Genomic DNA, 20669 nt, shown 5'->3' with positions numbered 1-20669 from the left:
ATATATTATTCTTAAGTGTTATAAAAAATATATAAAAATACAGATTTCTTTCGATGAAGTCCTATTTCTCGTATTCTCGAGTAAAACGAATTTGAAGAAAGTAGTCTAATAGAGCTCATGGAGTTCAACTTTACACTTGGAGTTGAACTTTGTGAGTACATGACTTGTTTAGTGCAAGCCAAAAGTATAAGATGTGCAGTAATGCCACTAGATGGCGCGGTTTCAATTCCTTAGAACTTCGTGTTTACGGTTACGCGATCGTCACAGTATGAAAACATGGAAAACTCTCTAGGCACTCAGTTCTACTGTACTCACTAATGTTTATTTTAAGGTACCCTTAGTAAAATCCATTTTCTTTTAATACAAACACATTAGCTTCTTATAAGAGAATACGCGGGCCCCGTCCCCTTGGACCTTCTATTGCTAAAGCCGAAAGCGTTAGCGTTCTATTCTATGATTATTACTATTAAAAATGCCGTGTCAGACGTACAGACGAACGCTCGAGTTCGTCATCAATTTCGGCTCACTGCTGAGCTCGAGTCTTCTCTCAGAATGAGAGGGGTTAGGTTAGGTTAGGTAGGTATGCAGGTTTCCTCATGTTGATGTTTTCCTTCACCGATTGAGACCGTGATATTTAATTTCTTAAAATGCACAACTGAAAAGTTGGAGGTGTATGCCCCGAACCAGATTCGAACCCACACTCTCCGCAATCGGAGGCAGAGGTCATATCCACTGTAAGACAGTGATAGCCCAGTAACTCTTAATGCTCGAGTGACTACCTAAAATAAAAGGCTTAAAATATTCCGTTTTTGTACTTTGAGGTTGGAATGTTGGATAAATGTTTTTCTGTATAAACGAAAGTTTATTTAGATGCGACATAATTTAATCCTTGTTAGAAAATGGTAGATTACTCTTTCTTCATTGGTTTTAGGGCTATCCAAGCACCTATAGTGCGACTTGAAAGAGTAGAAGTTAATAAAACTGAAACTAAAAAACTCGTTGTGTGGCAACATCACATTTACTGTCAATATCACAAAGATCTGTCAGTATAGAGCAACCAATCATTATTGATGGTTTTAATAGATAATTAAAATCTATCTAGAAATTCGGATAACTACCAGACGAATTACAATGTCAATCATAAAATCAGTTAACTTAATACCCATAAACACATGATTCACTTACTTACTTACTTCGAGGTTAATTAGGAAGTATTTTCCAAAATATTTATAAAGTTTTTATATTAAATAATAATATTATAATCAACAAATCATCTTATTTTAAATAAAAACATAATATTACCCACGTAGAACAAATATCAATTATTATCAACTATCAAGGTAGTTGCAGGTTGCAATCCTTAGTGGTTGACAGAACACAGGGCTATCCTATGTATGAACTACAATGAGTGACTACGGCGCCCTCATGTATTTTCTACTCTTCTTACTGCACTTTAACTGTTATTATCGCACTGTACTGTGTGAAACGGAACACATCAACAGTATTGATCACTTTTGGTCTTGACATTGACAATGACAAACTGCACAAGTGAGTAGTGACACTGACAGTTCAATATAAAAGTTTCATTTCAAATTATTTCTCTAGAGGTCGCTGTTTTTAATGCGGGGCAGGGCCGAGCCTGAGTTTGAGATTTGAAATATTCTAATTTATATACGGATAAATTCTCTGCCAAAAGGTAAAGTAATCTTAATTTTCTTAACCGCAAGTTAAGTGTCTTTTGTTTTTGTAAATATCCTGAAAAAAGTGACAAATCTAATCGGTAAGTTACGTGAATTTCAACAAGTATGGTCTATGAAAATGTCATTCTAACTCTAAATTCAAAACATAATTTTAAAGATAATAGAGGTTCTTAAGTATGGGACTACTTTGTATTGATTATTAAATTATTAAAGCCTTCGATTGGATTGTAGTTTTGAACGGATGAAGTGGTCTTAGATGAAAAGTAAAGTTATGTAACTAGCGATCGATACACATAACCTATTAATGTTATCATTTATCAGAATACTTATCAAAGCATCGGTATTGGATATTACCTTAGACTTACTTATCTATCGCGTAATTATTCATTTTCTATGCTGAAAAATGTAATTAAAAAACTTAAACTTCATCAGAACATCTATAGTAAATATTATGTCAACTATTTTTTTTATGTTTGGAAGTTCATTATCTTATTACGAACTTAAACGTATTTTTGGATTTCCTAGGTCTGATGAATGCTACACCTACTTTAAGTATACCTACCCTTAACTAAAAAAAACATTTGCAAACCAACTAATTACTTATTTTAGTTTTGGAGATTGCAGATGCATTAACAAACATAGACATACTTTCATTTATGAAGCGTGTTTACTAGATCTCTTATTAATTATGTTTTGTAGAAAATTGTATTATCAATCATTGTAATCAATTTGTCAATGGTATTTATTAATTATCAATAAAATCAAAAAGTTTTGAGTGAAGAAAATTTTTATAGCACCATTGTAGTTAAATATATTCTGGCTGTCAAGGTAGATACCTATAGCAAATAATATTTATTTAAATCCTACATCAATTTCAGATGGCAAATATACTCCTGCGTCGTGCATTATTAGATGCAATCAGAGTGCCGGTTGGAACAAGGGCTTCCAGTGAATTGTCAAAGGTAATTAACATATTATATTTCTAGAGGGGATGTCTATCGAGGCCAGACAGATGATTAGCAGCGGCATGCATAAGGTTTTTAACTAGGGTAGGGTAGGCTAACATACAAATTGTAGAAAATGGAAAAATCCACCTCGTAGATACATAATGAAACCTCAGGGTATGCATTGTGTTTATGCAACTATAAAGTGCACGCCACTGGCGATCAGGCATATTAAGTAGGGACTATTTCATCCAATTCCCAAGATATTAGGCAAGATCATGACCAGGTTGTGGCGAAGACTCCTCTTCCCCACAGCCTGGTCTAAAAGAATGCATTTTTTTAAGAAACATACTTATAATAAGCCAATTACTTGCCCAGATCTTTATTTATACATCATATTATCATCTCCATATACTTTTATATGGGGGTATACCTGAGTTCCCTGGGCTGACGTATGGCCCTGTGGGCATTCCCCTTTGTTTCTCTCATACATATTTATTAATTTGCTTAGCCTGTAAATGTAGTTTACCAGGTATTTAACAGGGCTTTTATTTTTTACAGATTGGTAACCGCGAATGGGTAGGCTATGGCTTCAATGGACAGCCCAACTACATGGACAGGGCTGACTACCCGCTACCTGCTGTGAGGTTCCGCCCTGATACACCTGACATTAAGGTAACTTAGTAAATTATAGTCAACACTCACTAACATCGGATCTACCCCTTTAAGGAATAAATGACAGTTATGTATTGTGCATACTCATAAAAAAAAAAGTGTGTCAGCTCCGACGCACGAATGGAGTTTACTCTTTTCAATAGCAACGCCTGAAAAGTGAAAGGTGCGCAACCGAGGTGCAGCGCTGCGTGCGCGCTCGCCAACAGCGTGCACGTGCGTGCGGACGCGCTAGGCATGTGCACGCTATGGCGGCTACGTACGGTGAAAGGTGCGCAGAATAGGTTGCGCACAAAAACGTAACGCATGTCATTTCATAACTTATTGGAGTTTACTCCTTAATAATCGATTTTTCATTTATACCCCTCGGTACGTTTTTTGTGCGCTGTGCCGCCAACAACTTGCACATCGCACCCATGTGCACGCTGTAGGCGGGTGCGCACGCCGCGGCCTGCTGCACCTCGGTTGCGCACCTTTCACTTATAAGGCGCGAGTATTGAGACGTGCTTCGAGCTAACTTTTTGTTTTTTTTAACATACACACTTTTTTTTGTTGGTAAACAGTGCACATCGAGTAGGGCTTTAGTAATACTTATGTTAAAGAAGACTAAATGTATAGAATTGTAAAATAACTAATAGACTTTATAATATATATTTTACTCTTACACTGATATAATCATTAAACAAACAAGCCCAATAACATATAGTATATAGGTATAGTCGCCTATACAGCATACCCTATGTACGTCTCAATACACTCACAGCTAAATTAGAAAGTTGCGCACTAAAGGTGCGCACCAAAAACGTGACACTTTTTCGTTAGTTCAGTTGGTTTTACCCCTCGGATTTTTCTCATACCGGGCGCCTTATATATAAAAAATCGATTCTTAAGGAGTAAACTCCAAAAAAATTCACTGAGATAGCAGGACCCCTGCCATATTATTACATAACATAATCATCATCATTATCAAACCATACAGCTCACTGCTGCGCTCGGGTCTCCTCTCAGAATGAAAGGCCAAATTATTACATATGATACAGATTAAATATAAAAGAAATCAGTGCAGTTATTAGAATTTTCAAAATGGCGTCTTCTTTTTCAATTATTACTTTAGAGTTTGTTTTTCTCGAGTAGGCAAAGCTCAAATATGGATTTTGCATGAAATTAGTACAGGAATAATTTTAAAACTGTGCAATACTAAATGGGACATATCAAATTTTAAAGAGGTCAGTGTGTAATCAACCTCCTAACAGTTTTCATTACCTGGTACTGCAAGCTCATTATAGTGATTGTTTTTTCTATACAAATAACTGGCAAAGATGAACCATACCGTAAGTGTTTGGGTATGATGTTGTATAGAAACCGAAAGGGGTGTGGATTTTCATCCTACTACTCCTAACAAGTTGATCCGCTTCCATCTTAAATTGCATCATCACTTACAGTTGAGATAGTAGTCAAGGGCTAACTTGTAAAGAATTAAAAAAAACATTCTAGTGAGTGTATAATTGTAATATTTAAACCAATCTCCTTTGCTCTGTTACCCTAGTAGGTAATTTGCGATTGTGTGTGTTTATCGATTTTACATTTTGTAGTTACATTTTTTTTTCCTTTTTAATTTTTTTTTTCATTTTTTTAAAAAAGAATATTGGCCATATCTTTTTAATTAGGACCAATATTTTCCTCCAACAAGTCGGGAAAGAATATAAGGAGTGGGTACGACAATAGACCAACGGGGCAAGGATTGAACCACACCCCTCGGTGATTAGTTGTGGCTAAAAGCCATTTAAAAAAACTGTTCCAATTGTTTCAATCAGGTTCTCCGTGAAAAAGAAAAGGGTGATTGGCGCAAACTGACTGTGGAGGAGAAGAAGGCCCTCTACCGTGCGTCCTTCTGCCAGACCTTCGCTGAGTTCCAAGCCCCCACTGGAGAGTGGAAGGGAGCTTTCGGCTGGGCGCTCATCCTTGCCTCTATGTCTCTTTGGGCTTACATGGCCATGAAACTCTTTGGTAAATGACAGAATTACTAAACTATATTTTCTTTTAGATTGTTGCAAAACCTACCCTAAACTAAAATACCTATGTAGGCTATTTTCGAATTTTAATTATATACCTAATGATTTAATCATTAAATCATTAGATAGGTAATTAAAATTCGAAAATTTTAATCAATAAAGCCAGTAGATGTTCCTAATATGCCTAGTTGGAAAAAAGTCTGCACTGAATTTTTTCTTATAAATGGACATTACAAAACTACACTAAAGTTGTGCAACTTAGCCTCAGTAATTAAATGGGTTTAGAAAGTAATATTAAATTCTATATATTTCACAGTCATTGGTTGAAATCCAAACCTATCTTAATATAATTACTGGTGTAGATAAAGAAAAAAGGTTAAAAAGTCAAACCGAAAATGTTAATAAGGATTATTTTTTTAACTTAGCATATTATGAAAAATCCAAAACTAGCAATCTGTCTTAACAAATTAAGTTTAATGTAATTTCCAAATCCCTGTCATACATACACTTGATAAGTGGCAGCTCATTTTTTTATTTCTTTTGTTTATGTTATACTATTACACTTTAAGCCGCATTTTCATTAGGGGACATTTGTCGCGCGATTCTGTCGCTCGACACGAAATTCACATGTCCCGTGCGATTTCACCTGACGCTCTAAGCGACGTTTTAAGGCGGATTTACATTTGTCTGACGTGTCGTGACACAACAGAACAAACCGGTATCATATATTTTATATGTCAACGTTTACACTTATGTCTTGTGACATGTCGAGATACATACAAAATGTATGAAACCGATTCTGTTCTGATGCATCACAATACGACACGTCAGATATATATAAATTCGCCTTAAGATTCGCAACATGATGTTCGAACGAATCGTATGTCGCGGGAAGACTACGTGAATGTCGAGCGATAAGTATCTGCGACAAGTCGCCTAGTGAAAATGCGCCTTTAAGGTGTACCAGTTACACATTAAGCAATTTATTTTCAGTGTACTCTCCTCTGCCCGAGTCGTTCAGCGAGGAAAGCCAGAAGGCGCAACTGAAGCGTATGTTAGACTTGCAAGTCAACCCTGTGGATGGGCTATCCTCCAAATGGGACTATGAAAACAACCGCTGGAAGTAAAGTGTGAGTGGAGCTTTATTAAATAACTAGCTGACGCGCGGTTCCCATTCCCGTGGGAATACGGGGATAATATATAGCATTCCTCGATAAATGGACTATCGAACACTGAAAGAATTTTTCAAATCGGACCAGTAGTTCCTGAGATTAGCGCGTTCAACTAGGCTAGTTACCACCCTACTGGCAAAGCGTACGTTTTTAAAGGAACCGAAAGGATTGTGGATTTTCATCCTCCTTCTAACAAGTTAGCCCGCTTCCATATTAGATTGCATCATCACTTACCACCAGATGAGATTGTAGTCAAGAGCTAACTTGTAACGAATAATACAAAAAAAATACAATATACGACCGAGTATCGTAGGTTCGTTACTTGCTGTTAATGTAGTTTTCTACTGGTAAAAGAATTGGTGCATGTGTTTTCTCTAGTCTTACAATTTATTTATGTTTATAAATAATCAATAAAATAAAACATTTAATTAATTATTCTAGGTCGGTGTGGTGCTTGGCTGTGGAGGTGCTTGCTAGCGGTAGAATAGACAATGTTATTTAAGTGAATAAATCTGTAAGATAAATAAATCGTGATTCCGGTTACCTACTTGATTATTTTTTCATTTAATTTTGACATTTTCAGCTCTTCATTTATTTTTAAATATTAAATTACAAGATACGACACGCGGTTTCGCCCGCGTGGTTACCGTTCCCGTAGGAATTTGGGGATAATATATAGCCTTTCTTGATAAATGGGCTATCTAACACTGAAAGAATTTTTCAAGTCGGACCAGTAGTCCCTGAGATTAGCGCGTTCAATCAAACAAACAAACTCTTCGGCTTTAAGTATAGATTTTTTTTAAATTTTTCGTGTACATCTAGAAGCCTTGGTTTTGTTCTCAGAATTGATTGATTTAAAAAAAAAAAGTATTTTTTTATTATATTAACATTCAATGACAAGTTGGTTGTCGACTGATCGGTGTGCCTAGTGGGAGTTTTCAATATTTCCATACTGTTACTATCACGTTGACGTTTACGCAAATTTATATGGAATTGAAACAGTTGTGCAGTAGTGCCACTAGATGGCGCTGTTTCAATTCCTTAGAAATTCGCGTTTAAGGTACGTGACAGTAACAGTATCAAACTGCTACTAGGCCCTCTGATCTGCATACTAGCACATAGCGTCAACTCACTACGTTTGTTAGTAACTTAATACGACAGTACGAAAACCAACCACCTATTGTAAGACCTATTAAGTCACGTGATTAAGTCTATTAAGTCACGTGATTCATTATTTATTTTATTAAATGGTAACTAACTGATCACTTCAACACTCTGATGTACCTGTAGTCGAATCGGCAACTCTGCAACGACCTTAGCATAGCCCAGGTTTTCTGTCAAAGGGTTTAGGCCAATAGTCCACCACGCTGGCCCAATGCGGATGGCAGACTTCACACACGCAGAGAATTAAGAACATTCTCAGGTATGCAGATTTCCTCACGATGTTCTTCCGATGTGTTCGAAACGGATTCGAACCTTACAGAATTGGAGGCATATTCACTGGGCTATCACGGCTCTCAAAATGAAGATATTATCGTAAGTGTTTATTGGTACTTAGTACCCTTAACACGTAAGAGTACCATATACTTACTTAGGTAGTGATTTGTGTGACCTTCACCTATCTATGTTTATTTATGATTTATCTCTCACTTAAAAGTAGGAATGTGATTAACATAAAATGAAACCAAGTTTATTGAAACAATTTTTTATAAAAACAACATTTCAACATAAATAAACAACATATCCACTGAGCATTTAAAAATACATAGATACATCATTATTTTAAAAACTATCGTTTTATACATCATATTGAGATTTTTTAATTCCAATTAAGTTCCAATGTTAAGTTCTAAGGTATTTTGTCTGCTCATCAGTTAAGTCAGTTACAGCGTCAAAATATGTTTTATATAGAGCTCACAATTAGCAATCCATACGGAAATGTTTTACAATAAAACGTAAAAAAAAATAAAAACGAAATAAACATTATGGCACCTTACCGCAGTAAACAAAGAATATTAAGTAATAATAATTCATAACTTTATTGTACAGTTTTTATGAATTTTTCAAACTTCCGTAAATCTATTCTAACAAAATATATTTGACATAAAACGATGTATTTCATAATTAACAATACAAATAATTATAAATATTTTAACCAAAAATGCTTTCAAATTTTATCTTAGAGTATTTATATTTTTGCATGATATGATTAAATCCGTTATATAAGAAGACGAAGATAAGAATTAAATAATATTAAATAACATTAAACCTGTACCTGTATTTAACAGCAAATTGCAATTACATCAAATTAACCGAATAGCTACTAGGTATGTATACTGAAACTAAGAGAAGTTTGTTTACGTTGCCTTGATTTTTACTATCTAATGAGAAGTATCTCTGTTAAATGTACAAAGTATAAATTAAGATATTACGTATGTCAAAGAAATTTCGTACGCCATTGAACACCCAAAAAAAAAATTTACTGTGCATAGTTCAACTTCCAGACTGCGACCCTAATTTTATGCACAAAGTGATGTGGCGCCCCCAGAAGGTTTTTATATTGCTGGTCAGGTTTTAGGCTGCCAGCCCACCAGAGCGGAGCGAGGGAGCGTATCGGAGAAACGGATCAATGCGAAGCAGAGTTGCGTACTGTGTCAGTCCACTGGAGCGGAGTGAGGCTGCGGAGCCAAGTGAGAAAGTAATGCGAAGCGAAGTTGCAGATTATCTTCTCCGCTTCCCCGCACGTGATTCCCCGCTCCGTTTCCCCACTCCGCTTACCGGTTTTATTTGAATTTTTAAACTAGCTCGCAAGTCCCGGTCCACTTAAGAGGAGCGGAGTGTTTGTGCAATCCTATTGGTTAATATTTCTCCGTTTCTCGGCTCCGCTGGCCCGCTGCCTCGCTCTGCTTCGGTGGACTGGAAAAATTTCTTTCAGACACTTTTTGATGGAACGGGAAAAGTAAAAGCATTTTACTTTGTCCCGTTCCCGTAGGAATACGAGGAAATATAGCCTCGTATTTCTACCAGCCATATAGCCAGTATATACTGGGGATAGTGTAGCCCGTAGTGTTACCCGGCAGTGAAAAAAAAATTCAAATCAGGTCAGTAGTTTCAGAGCCTATTCAAAACAAACAAACAATAAAATTGTTCTTCATAATATTAGTATAGATAAATTAACAGTTTATTTTCAGGATTAGTGCCCATCTATTTTACACAGTTAATTTAAATAAATAAAATAATAATAATGATAAATAAAATATTCTAGTTCTTAATAGATAGGTTTTAAAATAATTAAGACTAGAATCTGAGGACTAGGTAGATAATATCACAAAACGTTTAACAACAACGAAGAATATAATAATAATAATTAAGTTAGATTTTATATTTTTCATTATAAACACATATTCTTTGTACTTACATACGTAGGTACATATATGTAACATGTTACATGTAGAGAAAGGTACCTAAGTTGCACGTACAAAGATAATATTTTGTAACTCCATGCATGCTGAAGTTTCGAGACATCTGTTACAATAACTTTCTAGTACTTTGCAAATAATTCTTTAAGCGATGTCAAAACTGCAAAGTCGGTAGTTATTTCAGGAATACCTTTTTAATTTTTTTTAGTTTTTTATTCGGCTACGTAGTTAAGTTCGTTTTATTTGTTAAGATTTTAAATATGTGAATAAAAAAGTCGGTAGGTAGGTTTTCTATTTTTTTTTCTATTTATTTAGGTATGTCTCTCTGTGGCGCTTTTGCTACTGAGCCAAAATTGATGAAAACAGGTCAATCCAATTCGTTATGGTCCAGTATTTCTTTAAAGTTCCGTAGACGTGTTAAGATTTTTCACCCTTGAATAGTCATGATACATATGTAGGTATATCAATATTATAGTTAAGTCACATTTATTTAAAAAATTAGTTATATATCTACTTTTGTTTAAGTACACTAACATTTAGTTTAACTTTTACTATCTTTACGAAATGTATGGATGTATATAGAAATATTTTTCTGTTCTATTAAGGTTCTATTATAATAATATTAACACTTTTGACAACATTTCTAAATACATAGATATTAAAGCTAAATTATCTCTTTGACGATGACATTGAAAGCGACATATAGAAATATATAAGAAGGTAAAGATGTTTAGGTTGTTGTTGATACAATTTACACTAAAATATAGATTTTATTTTCCTTATAATAATCATAAGAAAATTTCACCGGAGCTTAGTTACGACCCCGGAAATAGCATGTGAACAATTTATTTTTAAAACTAAGTAAACACAGAACTCAACAGAGAACAGTATACAGGATGCTCGGGAGTATTTTCCATAACTCTGGGGTTATATTCTTTTCAAGGAACATTTGTTCTGAAATTAATATTTTGGGGGTAAATCATATTTGTTTTTGTAAATAGATCTTCAAATGTTCCCCATATACGCGTAGCCAAGTTTGACGTATGGATTTTAAAATGCAAGGATAGATAAAGGCGTGTGTTACATGGATAGTCGGAATTATTTGAATTACTTTGTATGAAAACATAAAAAGTTTTTATTTTTTAGAAAAATAATTATTAGTTAAGCAGTTCGGCTTCTATAACCAGACTCGTCAACACCTGTAAGTTATGGGAAATACTCCCGAGCACCCTGTATAATTCAATAAATAGGTACCTATATAGGTAACCGCCGAAAGAGGTAAAACTGTGTCTACTAAATAGTCAAGTGTATTAGATAAAAGACTGTTGTTCAGATTTTCGTATCTACCTATCTAATAAAAAGAATTTCATTTGTATACAGAATGAAATTGGAAACTATTAAATTATTTTACTCACTACTTACATAGGTAAAGGTAGGTAGTTATAAAATAATCAAGTAATATTGAAGAAATTAAACAATTAAAAAACCTTATTATTATTGTCTATGGAGTTGGAATTGTTCACATGCTATTTTACATTATACTTATAATTCTAATAATACATCGAGGTTTATTAAAAAGTTACTTTAATATCTTTTACCACCTTTTAAAATCCATCTACCTACATAGTAAATAAATATTTAGGCGTAAATACTGAAATTTTCAGTAAAACTCATTTTAAATGCACCATTATGACTTTTTTTTATATAATATTCTACCGTTTATATTTCTATAGAATATATTATTTTATGATAAATGTTAATTGGTGCGAATTTTTTTTAATTTTTAATAAATAACCATTCATTTATTTGAGTTAGACCTGTCTAACTAAAGCTGTAAACAAAAAGCGAATAGAAACTCGCACTGTACCTAATTTTGGCAGTCTGCAATATCGATGTGAATTATTTATGTAATAGGTACCTATAGACCCCGACATATAAGTTGAACCCAAATTACAGTTGTCTGCGCAGGTATAAATTATAAACAAGTATTAGACGCGTGCTGCATGGTTGCATTAAAGATGTAGGTAAAGTAATTGAAATTTCGTACGCCATTTTGATGACGTCAACACTCAATATGTTGCCATTACACGTGGGACTACTTAACGTACGTCGGTAACAACGGAAAATGTGTTACAACGCATAGTTCAACTTACATGCCGCTATACTATACCAGGTTAAAACAAAAGAAACGCCGTTTGTCAATACAAGTTTTTTTTTACAATTACAGTTGAAAGGAATGTTAATTAGTTGCTATTAAAATATTGTCCAACTGCTATTGAATTATAAAATCACGATGAAGAGTTTAAATTATGGGGCCACGATATTCTAACATTCAAACTCCTAAAGAGCGAAAATTAACCCTTGAGCGAGGGATGACTTAAGAGGAGAAAATTGTACAACAACTGTCGTTTCGCTCTATATAAGGTCCATTTATTCTAACATTGAAATAACAAGCTTAAAACGTCTTCTACTTAAGTTCTTTGGGTCCAAATATGGGCCCGACAATTTTAGGCTTAAAAAGCCGGAATTCCAATAAAGTTAATGCCAGCATCTTTACAAATAAGTGGCAATTGAAACAGACTTTCTCCACACTGACCCTCTTTGACCCCCTTTCTGATTTTAAAGGAAAATAAGTCGATTCATCATATGGAGATGAATGGTAATCATCACGAATCCCCTGGGTGTATCCTACCCGTTGGTCGTCCATTAGTCTCGGAATGGGAACAAGCCTCCCACTCCTCCTGCATCCCAGTCAGCTAACTCGACAGGCCCGAAGCACTCGTCGAAGAATTGCTCCATAGTTTTGTGCACGTGTAAGTTGGAGCGTTCGAACTTGTGACCTTCGTCTGGATATACCTGAAAAGAAGAAATTGAGCTGAATTTCGAGCAAATGACAAACACATTGCTTTGAAACAATTCGTGAATAATTTGGATCACTTTTTGTTTAAACTTCAAATTGGAAATTTTTAAAAGGAGGCAATTCGCCAAAATTTAGGATTCTGCTACTATTCATACGAAAAGAGAACATGGTAAGAATAGTTTAATATATTAGTAGCAGATTTGGCATACGTTGTCCTGTCCGAAAGTTGGCTAAAAATGATTTATGAACAGTGAGCTTGACATTATTAGGGAGGTGAGGATATAAAAATATAGTGTTATGTTTATCTATACGTATTCTCAACGCATATCTCTACGGCATCGCACTAAACTGCAAGAGACCAATGAACCTCTATCTCACAAGCCACTCTACTCATCTCTGCTGTCGCCGTAAGTGCTTAACTTACGACGACGGTGACAAACTAGCTGCTAGACTGTGCATCACTGTAGGGGCGGTGTCATGACCAACGGCCACGACATCACCCCAACTAACGACAGTAAGTTATGTCACAAACGCAACTCGCTTCAGCACCGCGAAGGGCTGGAAAACATGACCAAACAAGCCAATTTCCCCATGAGGACTTGCCTGGTTAACGGAGGATTGCCCGAGGTCAGAGCCAAGGTCGAATGATGATGACGAGTAGGACCATGACCTACCTGATGCGTGTACAAAGCTTGAGCGCGTATGAGAGCCCGGGCCAGCGCGAGCGCGTGCGGCGGCGGCGCGCGCAGGTCGGCGGTGGAGTGCGCGAGCAGCAGCCGGCGGGGGGGCAGGTTCCCCGCGCGCCGCCACACGGCCAGCGCGGCGCCCGACCCGCTGCCCGCGCCCACGTAGCGTTCCGTCCAGTACGAATCTGGAAATTAAGGGATTGGTAGATCAATAAATAGCTTGGCAAGTTCGTCCGTAACACTCCTGATGGTCCCGGTGGTCAAAACCCACGACTGATGGACCTCACTTCCCCGCACGCATGATTTCACACCAGCGCAGTTTTCCCCCCCGTCGCCCGCATATCATGGGAGTGTCATCAACGAACTTGTCAAGTTATAGTACAGTTAGTCCATCATTGTTTTCTCATACCCCGGAATAGAAACAGGTTACATTGTTCATCGCAGTGAATAATAATTGTTTTATTACTATTCTCTGACCCATTGAAGAATGCATATAAAAATTTTTATGGAAGGTACTACACTACACTACACGTCATAATTATAGACTAGATGCATGTATAAAGCTAAAATAGCTAAACACCTCTTTTAAATAGCATAGCAATCTCGTTGGTCCAGGTTTTTCTTTCTTCTAAGCTTTCGGTCGAAATTATAAGCTTGGTATAGGGCGGTTGGCAGTTCTACACTTTTCCTATGACCCAGAGAACATTAAGCCGTCCGTTTCGATCGAATCATTAATTTCTGATAGTGATTGTTTAGAGTTTAACGTTATCACCCTAAACTCGCACAGACCCACATAGGAACAGGGTCTAAGCATATCTCCTCTCCTATATGGAGGAAGGCCTTGTAGATGGTCGTTAGTTCAGCTGAACTGGTAACTCACTGTGGTGGCGCAGATCAGCGAGCGGCGCCAGCAGCGCGAGGCAGCGCGTGAGGTTGCGCGCGTCGCCTGCAGCCAGAGCGAGCGCGGCGCCGGCGCCGTAGCCGTGGCCCCACGCGCCCACTCGCGACCCGTCCACCATTTTGAGATTGTCGCGGAGATACCTGACGCGGAACGTTTTATTTAGTACTTGCGGACGGCCGCGACTTCACAAATCCCGCGGTAAACAACGCGGTTTTTCCGAGATGAAAAGTAATAAGTCTGATAATACCTACCTAATGATGATGACGATGGTAGGTAGATACAATACGTTAATACTTACGAAAGTACTGCAATCTGGTCCTCTACGTCTGTTGATAGTATCCTCTGATAAATTTCAGTTCTCAATTCTTCACCCTGAAATTTTTAACAACATCAGCAAACACTTACGTTTTCCAACTACTTATTCACTTAGGTAATAACTTCTATTTTAACTTATCACATACATAACTTCTGCCAAGCATAAGTCCTACTCTTCAGAAACAATGCTTTATTAGAAATAGATAATTTTGAAAATACTAAAGTTGTAGTATCTTACTAGCAAAGTGGAAAAAAGAGGCCGTGGGGCTGCATCCGGAAGTGTCGGTTGATGGAACATCCACACCAAACCTGATTCTACTGTTAAGGATGATCTCTGATGATCGGATGATCTCTGAATAGGAGAACAAGGTGGCCTAACGTAACAACTAAAAGACGAAGGTCATAACCCTCAAACACGAGTAATACGGAAAAGGATTGTAAGATTTAACATTGTAAGTTGTAAGATTTTGAAAATAATGATAACCTGTCCACCGGAGCCTCTCGCGTCGATTTCAGCGACGATAAAGTTTCTTGCAGTTGCTAAATACCAGCCCCAATCAGGACGCCATCGCTCGGTAACCAGTTGCCCGCCCGGCTCTGCTGATCTAATGAAACAAGACTATTTTGAGATATACTGAATAGTTTGGCAATGCAGCTTCGAGTATGTCTAAAGTAGGATGCCAAGTGTCCAGTGTTTATGTGGTTTCGAATCAAAAGTCTAAAGTCAAAAGCTCTAAGAAATTTTTAGTATTATTTTTCAGTCTTGACTTGGGAAGTTGCTTCCTTTTAACTTGTTTAAAGGTATTATAAAATGATATATTATTTGTAATTGGTACGTAATAGATGATGGAATAAGCAGATGATCCTAGTAATGTTCCGTAGAAGAAGCTAGCACCAGAGCGACACTTTGCAGGTCGTGCGAGAAACAATTCTTAGAATGCATTGTTCCATGCCAGTCAAATTCGTCTTCTAATTACACTGGTAAATAGTCACAAAGCTGCTGCTTGCTTCTTAAGAAGAATCCGTCACAAAGAGCTCTACTACGACTCGGTAATAATTTAAATACTCACACATGTAATACTAATGGCAGTGGCAGGTCGTCAGTCTCTCGTAGGCCGGGCGGTAGCAGAAGGCGCACGCGTGCTTCTCGATGGGCCTGAACCTACCATACAGAATAAAGTACAGTCAATATATGGCATGAAATCCGTAGAGCTTTGGATATAGTGGTTAGATGACAGACTAATCACAATTGTGTATAGAAACTGAAGGAACGTTATGTCAGATTTACCAAGGCGATATGTCCACAATAGTCGAAACTTCGCAGTTGCTCTTGTATAACTTTGGCATACTATGCTCTGAATCATGTAGCCCTCTACCGATAAAATAGGAAGCGGTGGACGATGAGGAGCATAACATGGTGCATAATGAGTATGTTGGACTTTTCTTACCTCACATAACTACTTCACATGCCAGTTGTCAAATGTGAGGCAGGCCTTTTAAGGTACTCGTAGGGGATATAGGCACACAGACTTCCAGCTTTTATAAAAAACGAAGGCCTGGTCTGGACATGAAATACGCTTAGACCATAAATAGCCTTAATTTACTGAATTACTTACCTCTACTCTGAATACTTTTGATTGCGGTGAGGCGAGTGTTGCGAAAAATTGGCGCAATGGCTGTCCATCCCAAAGCACAGCCCGTCGCACTCCACCAGCCGTGCACAGGAATGTGGCCGGTGTACCAGGACCTAAGCACTCCTACAACCAAGAATTCAAATCTGTAGCGCTGTTCTGTAAGTATATTTTTAACCGACTTCAAAAAGGAGGAGGTTCTCAATTCGGTCGGTATTTTTTTTTTTTTATGTATGTACACCGATTACTCAAAGACGCCTGGACCGATCTCAAAAATTCTTTTTTTGTTTGAAACGGTATAGTCCCCATTTGGTCCCATTGCCATCATGTCAAGATCTGATGATGGGATCCTGGAGAAATTGAGGAGAACTTTCGAAAATTATATGGGTGTCTAGTGTGTTCGTATACTTTTCCATTTAGTACTTTTGTACTGTACTGTAGTACTGTTATTTGTCACTTTTTAGTTTAGTGGGTACGTTTTTAGGTTTTGAAGTCGGTTGTATTTTTTTTTATTAAAATTTTTTTACAACTCGACAGTTCGAGTATTGAATTCTTCGATATACCTAACTCTTTGTCTAATAATCGAAATTCACATTATCGAGTTATAAATACTTCGTTACAGAACAGGGCTCCTGAATGGCATCCAATCTCGATCGGTCTGAAAATTTGCTTAACATATTGATGAGCGCGTATTCATATGCTCATAAATATTCAGAGTTAGTATGTGTAAAGTTTAAACTACATGAGTTCCTAGTAATAAGGAGGGATCGATGCTAGGAAATGGAACATCAGAGCGCTATTCTGTAACGCTTTAATTACTCGACAGTGGGAGTTAGTCTCTCTGTCTCTCTCTAATTGTGCATTAGTTTTTAAGTTAATTTCTTGATTAGAATTTTATTAGTGTACAATAATGTATATTTCATTCATTTATTCTCTTTATGTAGTATCATCTTATACAGAAATGTAAGAGTATTTAGGAACGATTTTTCAGACTTACCTGTACAAAATAAGAGAAGTTTTTGCTAAATATAACTCTATTATACAAGCAGGTTGTGGGAAGAGAATCATTTTCATCTGCAACGTGCGGTAGTACTGTCGATGTTGGCCACGCTGGGAGGGAAGAGGAAGAATTGTCGTATTCCTGGAATAGAACATTTCAAGCAGATAATGATTTAGAGATAATAGGAATAGATGTTTTATTTTATGATTTTGCTTTGGTGGTAGATATAAGGTGACAGGACAAACAGTAGAAACGAATTAATAAATTCCTAGATCAGCTAGAACTCGCAAGTGCGAGTTTCGAATTCACCTCTATCTCTCTCGGTTTAACACGATACTATAGAATGAGAAAAATAGCGGTGAATTCGAAACTCGCACTTGCGAGTTCTACAATCATCGTTAGAGAATAGCCGTGCAGGAGGCGTATGTCGTCTAATCCTGTTTTTGATAAACCGTTTCTTACCAACTACTTGCAGACTGATAATAATTTAATAATTTTATGTTTATAGATTGCTTATGCTGTTTCAATTTTACGCACCATCGCGTTTGCACATCTTAAGTACTACTACAAATAAAGCAAAACTGTCAACATGATCTATACTATTACTTACTGGTTCCTCAGTGCTAGGCTCTATAGTGGTGTCCGGGATGGATCCAGGACACGTGAGGCAAGACGGTGGTGGTGGCCAGCCATCTACTGGCACCAGAACTCGGTAAACGTGTCTTTCCCCTGCCTTTTCTGGTGCGGTTCCGATTAAGTATCTAAAAAAATATATATATTATGGAAAATTTTTTTTTTGTCTTTTTAAAATTATCTTCTCCATAAGAACCATCCCAGTACTTCAAGGAGTATCCAAAAAAAAGAATTAGCGAAATCGGTTCAGTCGTTCTCGAGATTTGCGCTTAGGCATATTTAAGATTCATTTTTAAATATATCTAGATAGAGTAGGGGTAGGGTTGGGGTAGGGTAGGAGGAGGGTAAAAGTAGGGTAGAGGTAGGGTAAGGTAGGGGTAGGGTAGAGTTAATGTAGGGGTAGGGTAGGGTAGGGTAGGGTAGGGCATGGAAGAAGTGCACAAAAGTCAAAGCGAAGCTTGACTGGGTCCGCTAGTTTTAAATATTTATTTAATAAAAAAGAACTAAAGAACTTACAGAAGTCTTCTCCTTTCGTCCCATCCAACTAATTGGGTGATTTCAAAATTGCCCTGCGTGACTGTGGTTCTTGTATCCTGAGTTAAGTGGACAGCATGTCTCCATATGCCGCCCTGGTCCGTGATGGGTGCTGTGGTGAAGATACCACTTCGTCCTCCAACCAAGGCGCCTCCACCACACCAACCGCAGTCTTCTTCTACTGGATCTGAACCTAAGCCTGACCAGCGCGACCCGTCTGATTCATCCCGATAAATCTGGAAAAAAATGAGCTTTACATAAACAAATATTCTATTTAGTAAATGAAAATTCAAAGGAAAAGTTTTAGTAGGTGATAGTAGTTAAAGCTCATTGCTATAGAGCTTTCTTTGGACTATCCCCTGCTTATTTCTGCTGCTCAGTAAAACTGCTGTCTTTCAAAGGTATGGTTGTCAGGGAGATTACGTACCTCCATGTACCTAAAATGTCCCACAAAATGTTGCTCTTGACTTTATACCAGGAAGTCTACCTTCTTCCATGAACTACCTATTAAAATATCTTTTGTACTTATAGTAAATAATTTGTTTCTGTGGTAGGTAGGATACCTAACCACAATCTTAATCTATCAATTTATACGTATATCTTAATCTTAAATTAAAAACCAAGTTAGAACTCACGTCTTGGCAGTTGTACTGTACAGCATTACAGATGCTTATGATGGAGACATTCTGCGGTCGGTTGAGAAGTAGGACTCCTATTTGACGCTCCGATATCCAGGTACTCCAGCGGACGTACCAACCTAAAAATTTAAATGTCTAAATTGGATGAACGAAAGATAGGTATACAGGCATTACCTTTGTAATTAGCAGTGGCGAAGGATAGAATTTAGATGAAGATAAGCCGTCCCAAAGAAAAGAAAAATCATATAGCGTGATTTAAGCTTCGGTTTCTTATATATCTACACATCTACAGTACAAAAATGAATATGCTCGATTTTTAACGCTAACCCGGTGGAAACCGGCTTGCATGAATTCTTCGCCGCTGGTAATTAGATACTCGTACTATACACCTGCGATTTGCGTGAATTTTATTTTTCACAAATCCTGCGGGAACCATGAATCTTTTCGGGATAAAAACCCACGTCTTATTATTGAATATAATCTATCTCCATTCTAAATTTCAGCTAAATCGGTTCAGTAGTTGCGGCGTGAACAGACACACGCAAACTAACTTTCGCCTTTATTTTAGAGTGATGTTATGAAACTTAGAAAAACGCCCTATACAAAATAATAAGATTTAATGGCGTCGTAGGTCCATAATGATTGTTAGATTTGTATGGGCGTGTGAAAGTTATGGTTAGTATTATTTGCTAAACATTAATAATTATTATCAGCATAAGGTGTTAGTACTAGTAGGAATTGTATCGTAATTTATATTGTGTATTAATTAAACAATTCAACAGGCAAATTATTCGTTTCGTTCTCAATTTGGACAAATAAAATTAATTCACCATTCATTTCACTGCAATATATTAATGATTTTGCTTAATTTCCATTACTGTACGTATAATGAGGTTGTTTTTTGTTTTCCTTTGATACTTACTGCTGTCTATTGGCGAATTGAACTGTATAGCGTGAGGAAAGAGGAATTTTGGAGTCTTGATACTGACGACGTACAAAGTCACCACTGGGTTGTTTGTGTTTACCTGAAACATTGTATTTTATGCTTTATTGCCTATTTTGTGAACATAGCAGTGTTAGAATTATTTGATCTTATGGTGACGCTAAAATTGGTCAAGTGACTTACTTGCAACCAGATGCAATCGTTACCAATGTATTCATAATTTTTGTTAAAGAGAGCTGACTGAAGAGAAACTGTCTAAAGAGAAACTGACTTTCGAACACAAAATGTTTCTTTCTTCTTAAGTGAAGAATTACCTCGATCAGAGAATAATTGTATTATTTAACTATTATTTACAACAATTATGAATCTAAGCTACAACGTCACCCTGACTCATTTGAATGAAGATTTTTGTAGGGTCATTCCTCAAGGATTTGACCAGCACGTCAAACCGCAATGAATGAGGGAGCTTATTTTTCGATGCCACTACTATTCGGTCGACAATATATCTTTTTCTCTTCCACCACTGACCAGTGACCTCCCAAACTTGATGTTGACGCTTTGTGGTAGGCGTCAACAGATCTGAATCGAAAGTATCGGACGCATCGCATG

General features: G+C 36.9%; 2 protein-coding genes across 6 annotated transcripts in view; one reads left to right on the top strand and one right to left on the bottom strand.

Annotated features, from left to right (window-relative positions):
• The first annotated feature begins 1525 nt into the window (after positions 1-1525).
• LOC112043215 (cytochrome c oxidase subunit 4 isoform 1, mitochondrial) lies at positions 1526-7047 on the top strand. 2 transcript variants are annotated; one of them, XM_024078526.2, is made up of 6 exons: positions 1526-1696; positions 2579-2662; positions 3206-3319; positions 5131-5323; positions 6322-6458; positions 6942-7047. In XM_024078526.2, the coding sequence occupies exons 2-5, from the start codon at positions 2579-2581 to the stop codon at positions 6453-6455; spliced, it is 525 nt and encodes a 174-aa protein (XP_023934294.1). In that variant the 5' UTR covers positions 1526-1696; the 3' UTR covers positions 6456-6458; positions 6942-7047. The 2 variants fall into 2 exon arrangements, with proteins under 2 accessions (XP_023934294.1, XP_023934296.1); XM_024078528.2 differs by having other exon boundaries at positions 1619-1780.
• Positions 7048-8195: 1148 nt separating this feature from the next.
• Positions 8196-20669, bottom strand: part of LOC112043186 (inactive dipeptidyl peptidase 10) — a 353564-nt gene continuing 341090 nt past the window's right edge. For all 4 annotated transcript variants that reach the window (XM_052885659.1, XM_052885663.1, XM_052885669.1 and 1 more), the window contains 12 exons: positions 20040-20142; positions 19115-19236; positions 18462-18715; positions 17923-18073; positions 17310-17453; positions 16298-16438; positions 15752-15843; positions 15166-15286; positions 14665-14738; positions 14346-14506; positions 13454-13650; positions 8196-12775 (listed from right to left, as the gene is read on the bottom strand). In XM_052885659.1, the coding sequence (XP_052741619.1) occupies positions 12626-12775; positions 13454-13650; positions 14346-14506; positions 14665-14738; positions 15166-15286; positions 15752-15843; positions 16298-16438; positions 17310-17453; positions 17923-18073; positions 18462-18715; positions 19115-19236; positions 20040-20142 (1710 nt within the window). In that variant the 3' untranslated portion in view covers positions 8196-12625. The remainder of the gene's footprint in view (positions 12776-13453; positions 13651-14345; positions 14507-14664; positions 14739-15165; positions 15287-15751; positions 15844-16297; positions 16439-17309; positions 17454-17922; positions 18074-18461; positions 18716-19114; positions 19237-20039; positions 20143-20669) is intronic.

Source organism: Bicyclus anynana, chromosome 2 (genome assembly GCF_947172395.1).
Source record: "Bicyclus anynana chromosome 2, ilBicAnyn1.1, whole genome shotgun sequence".
Taxonomy (NCBI): domain Eukaryota; kingdom Metazoa; phylum Arthropoda; class Insecta; order Lepidoptera; family Nymphalidae; genus Bicyclus; species Bicyclus anynana.
Note: the sequence above shows the minus strand (reverse complement) of the source record. Positions and strands in the feature narration are given on the sequence as shown.

What these genes read in the sequence shown, in the direction of transcription:
- LOC112043215 (XM_024078526.2), top strand. Translation starts at nt 2,579, where the DNA reads ATGGCAAATATACTCCTGCGTCGTGCATTATTAGATGCAATCAGAGTG. An exon ending in CTTCCAGTGAATTGTCAAAG is followed by an intron (nt 2,663 to 3,205) that starts GTAATTAACATA and finishes TATTTTTTACAG; the next exon opens with ATTGGTAACCGCGAATGGGT. An exon ending in CATGGCCATGAAACTCTTTG is followed by an intron (nt 5,324 to 6,321) that starts GTAAATGACAGA and finishes ATTTATTTTCAG; the next exon opens with TGTACTCTCCTCTGCCCGAG.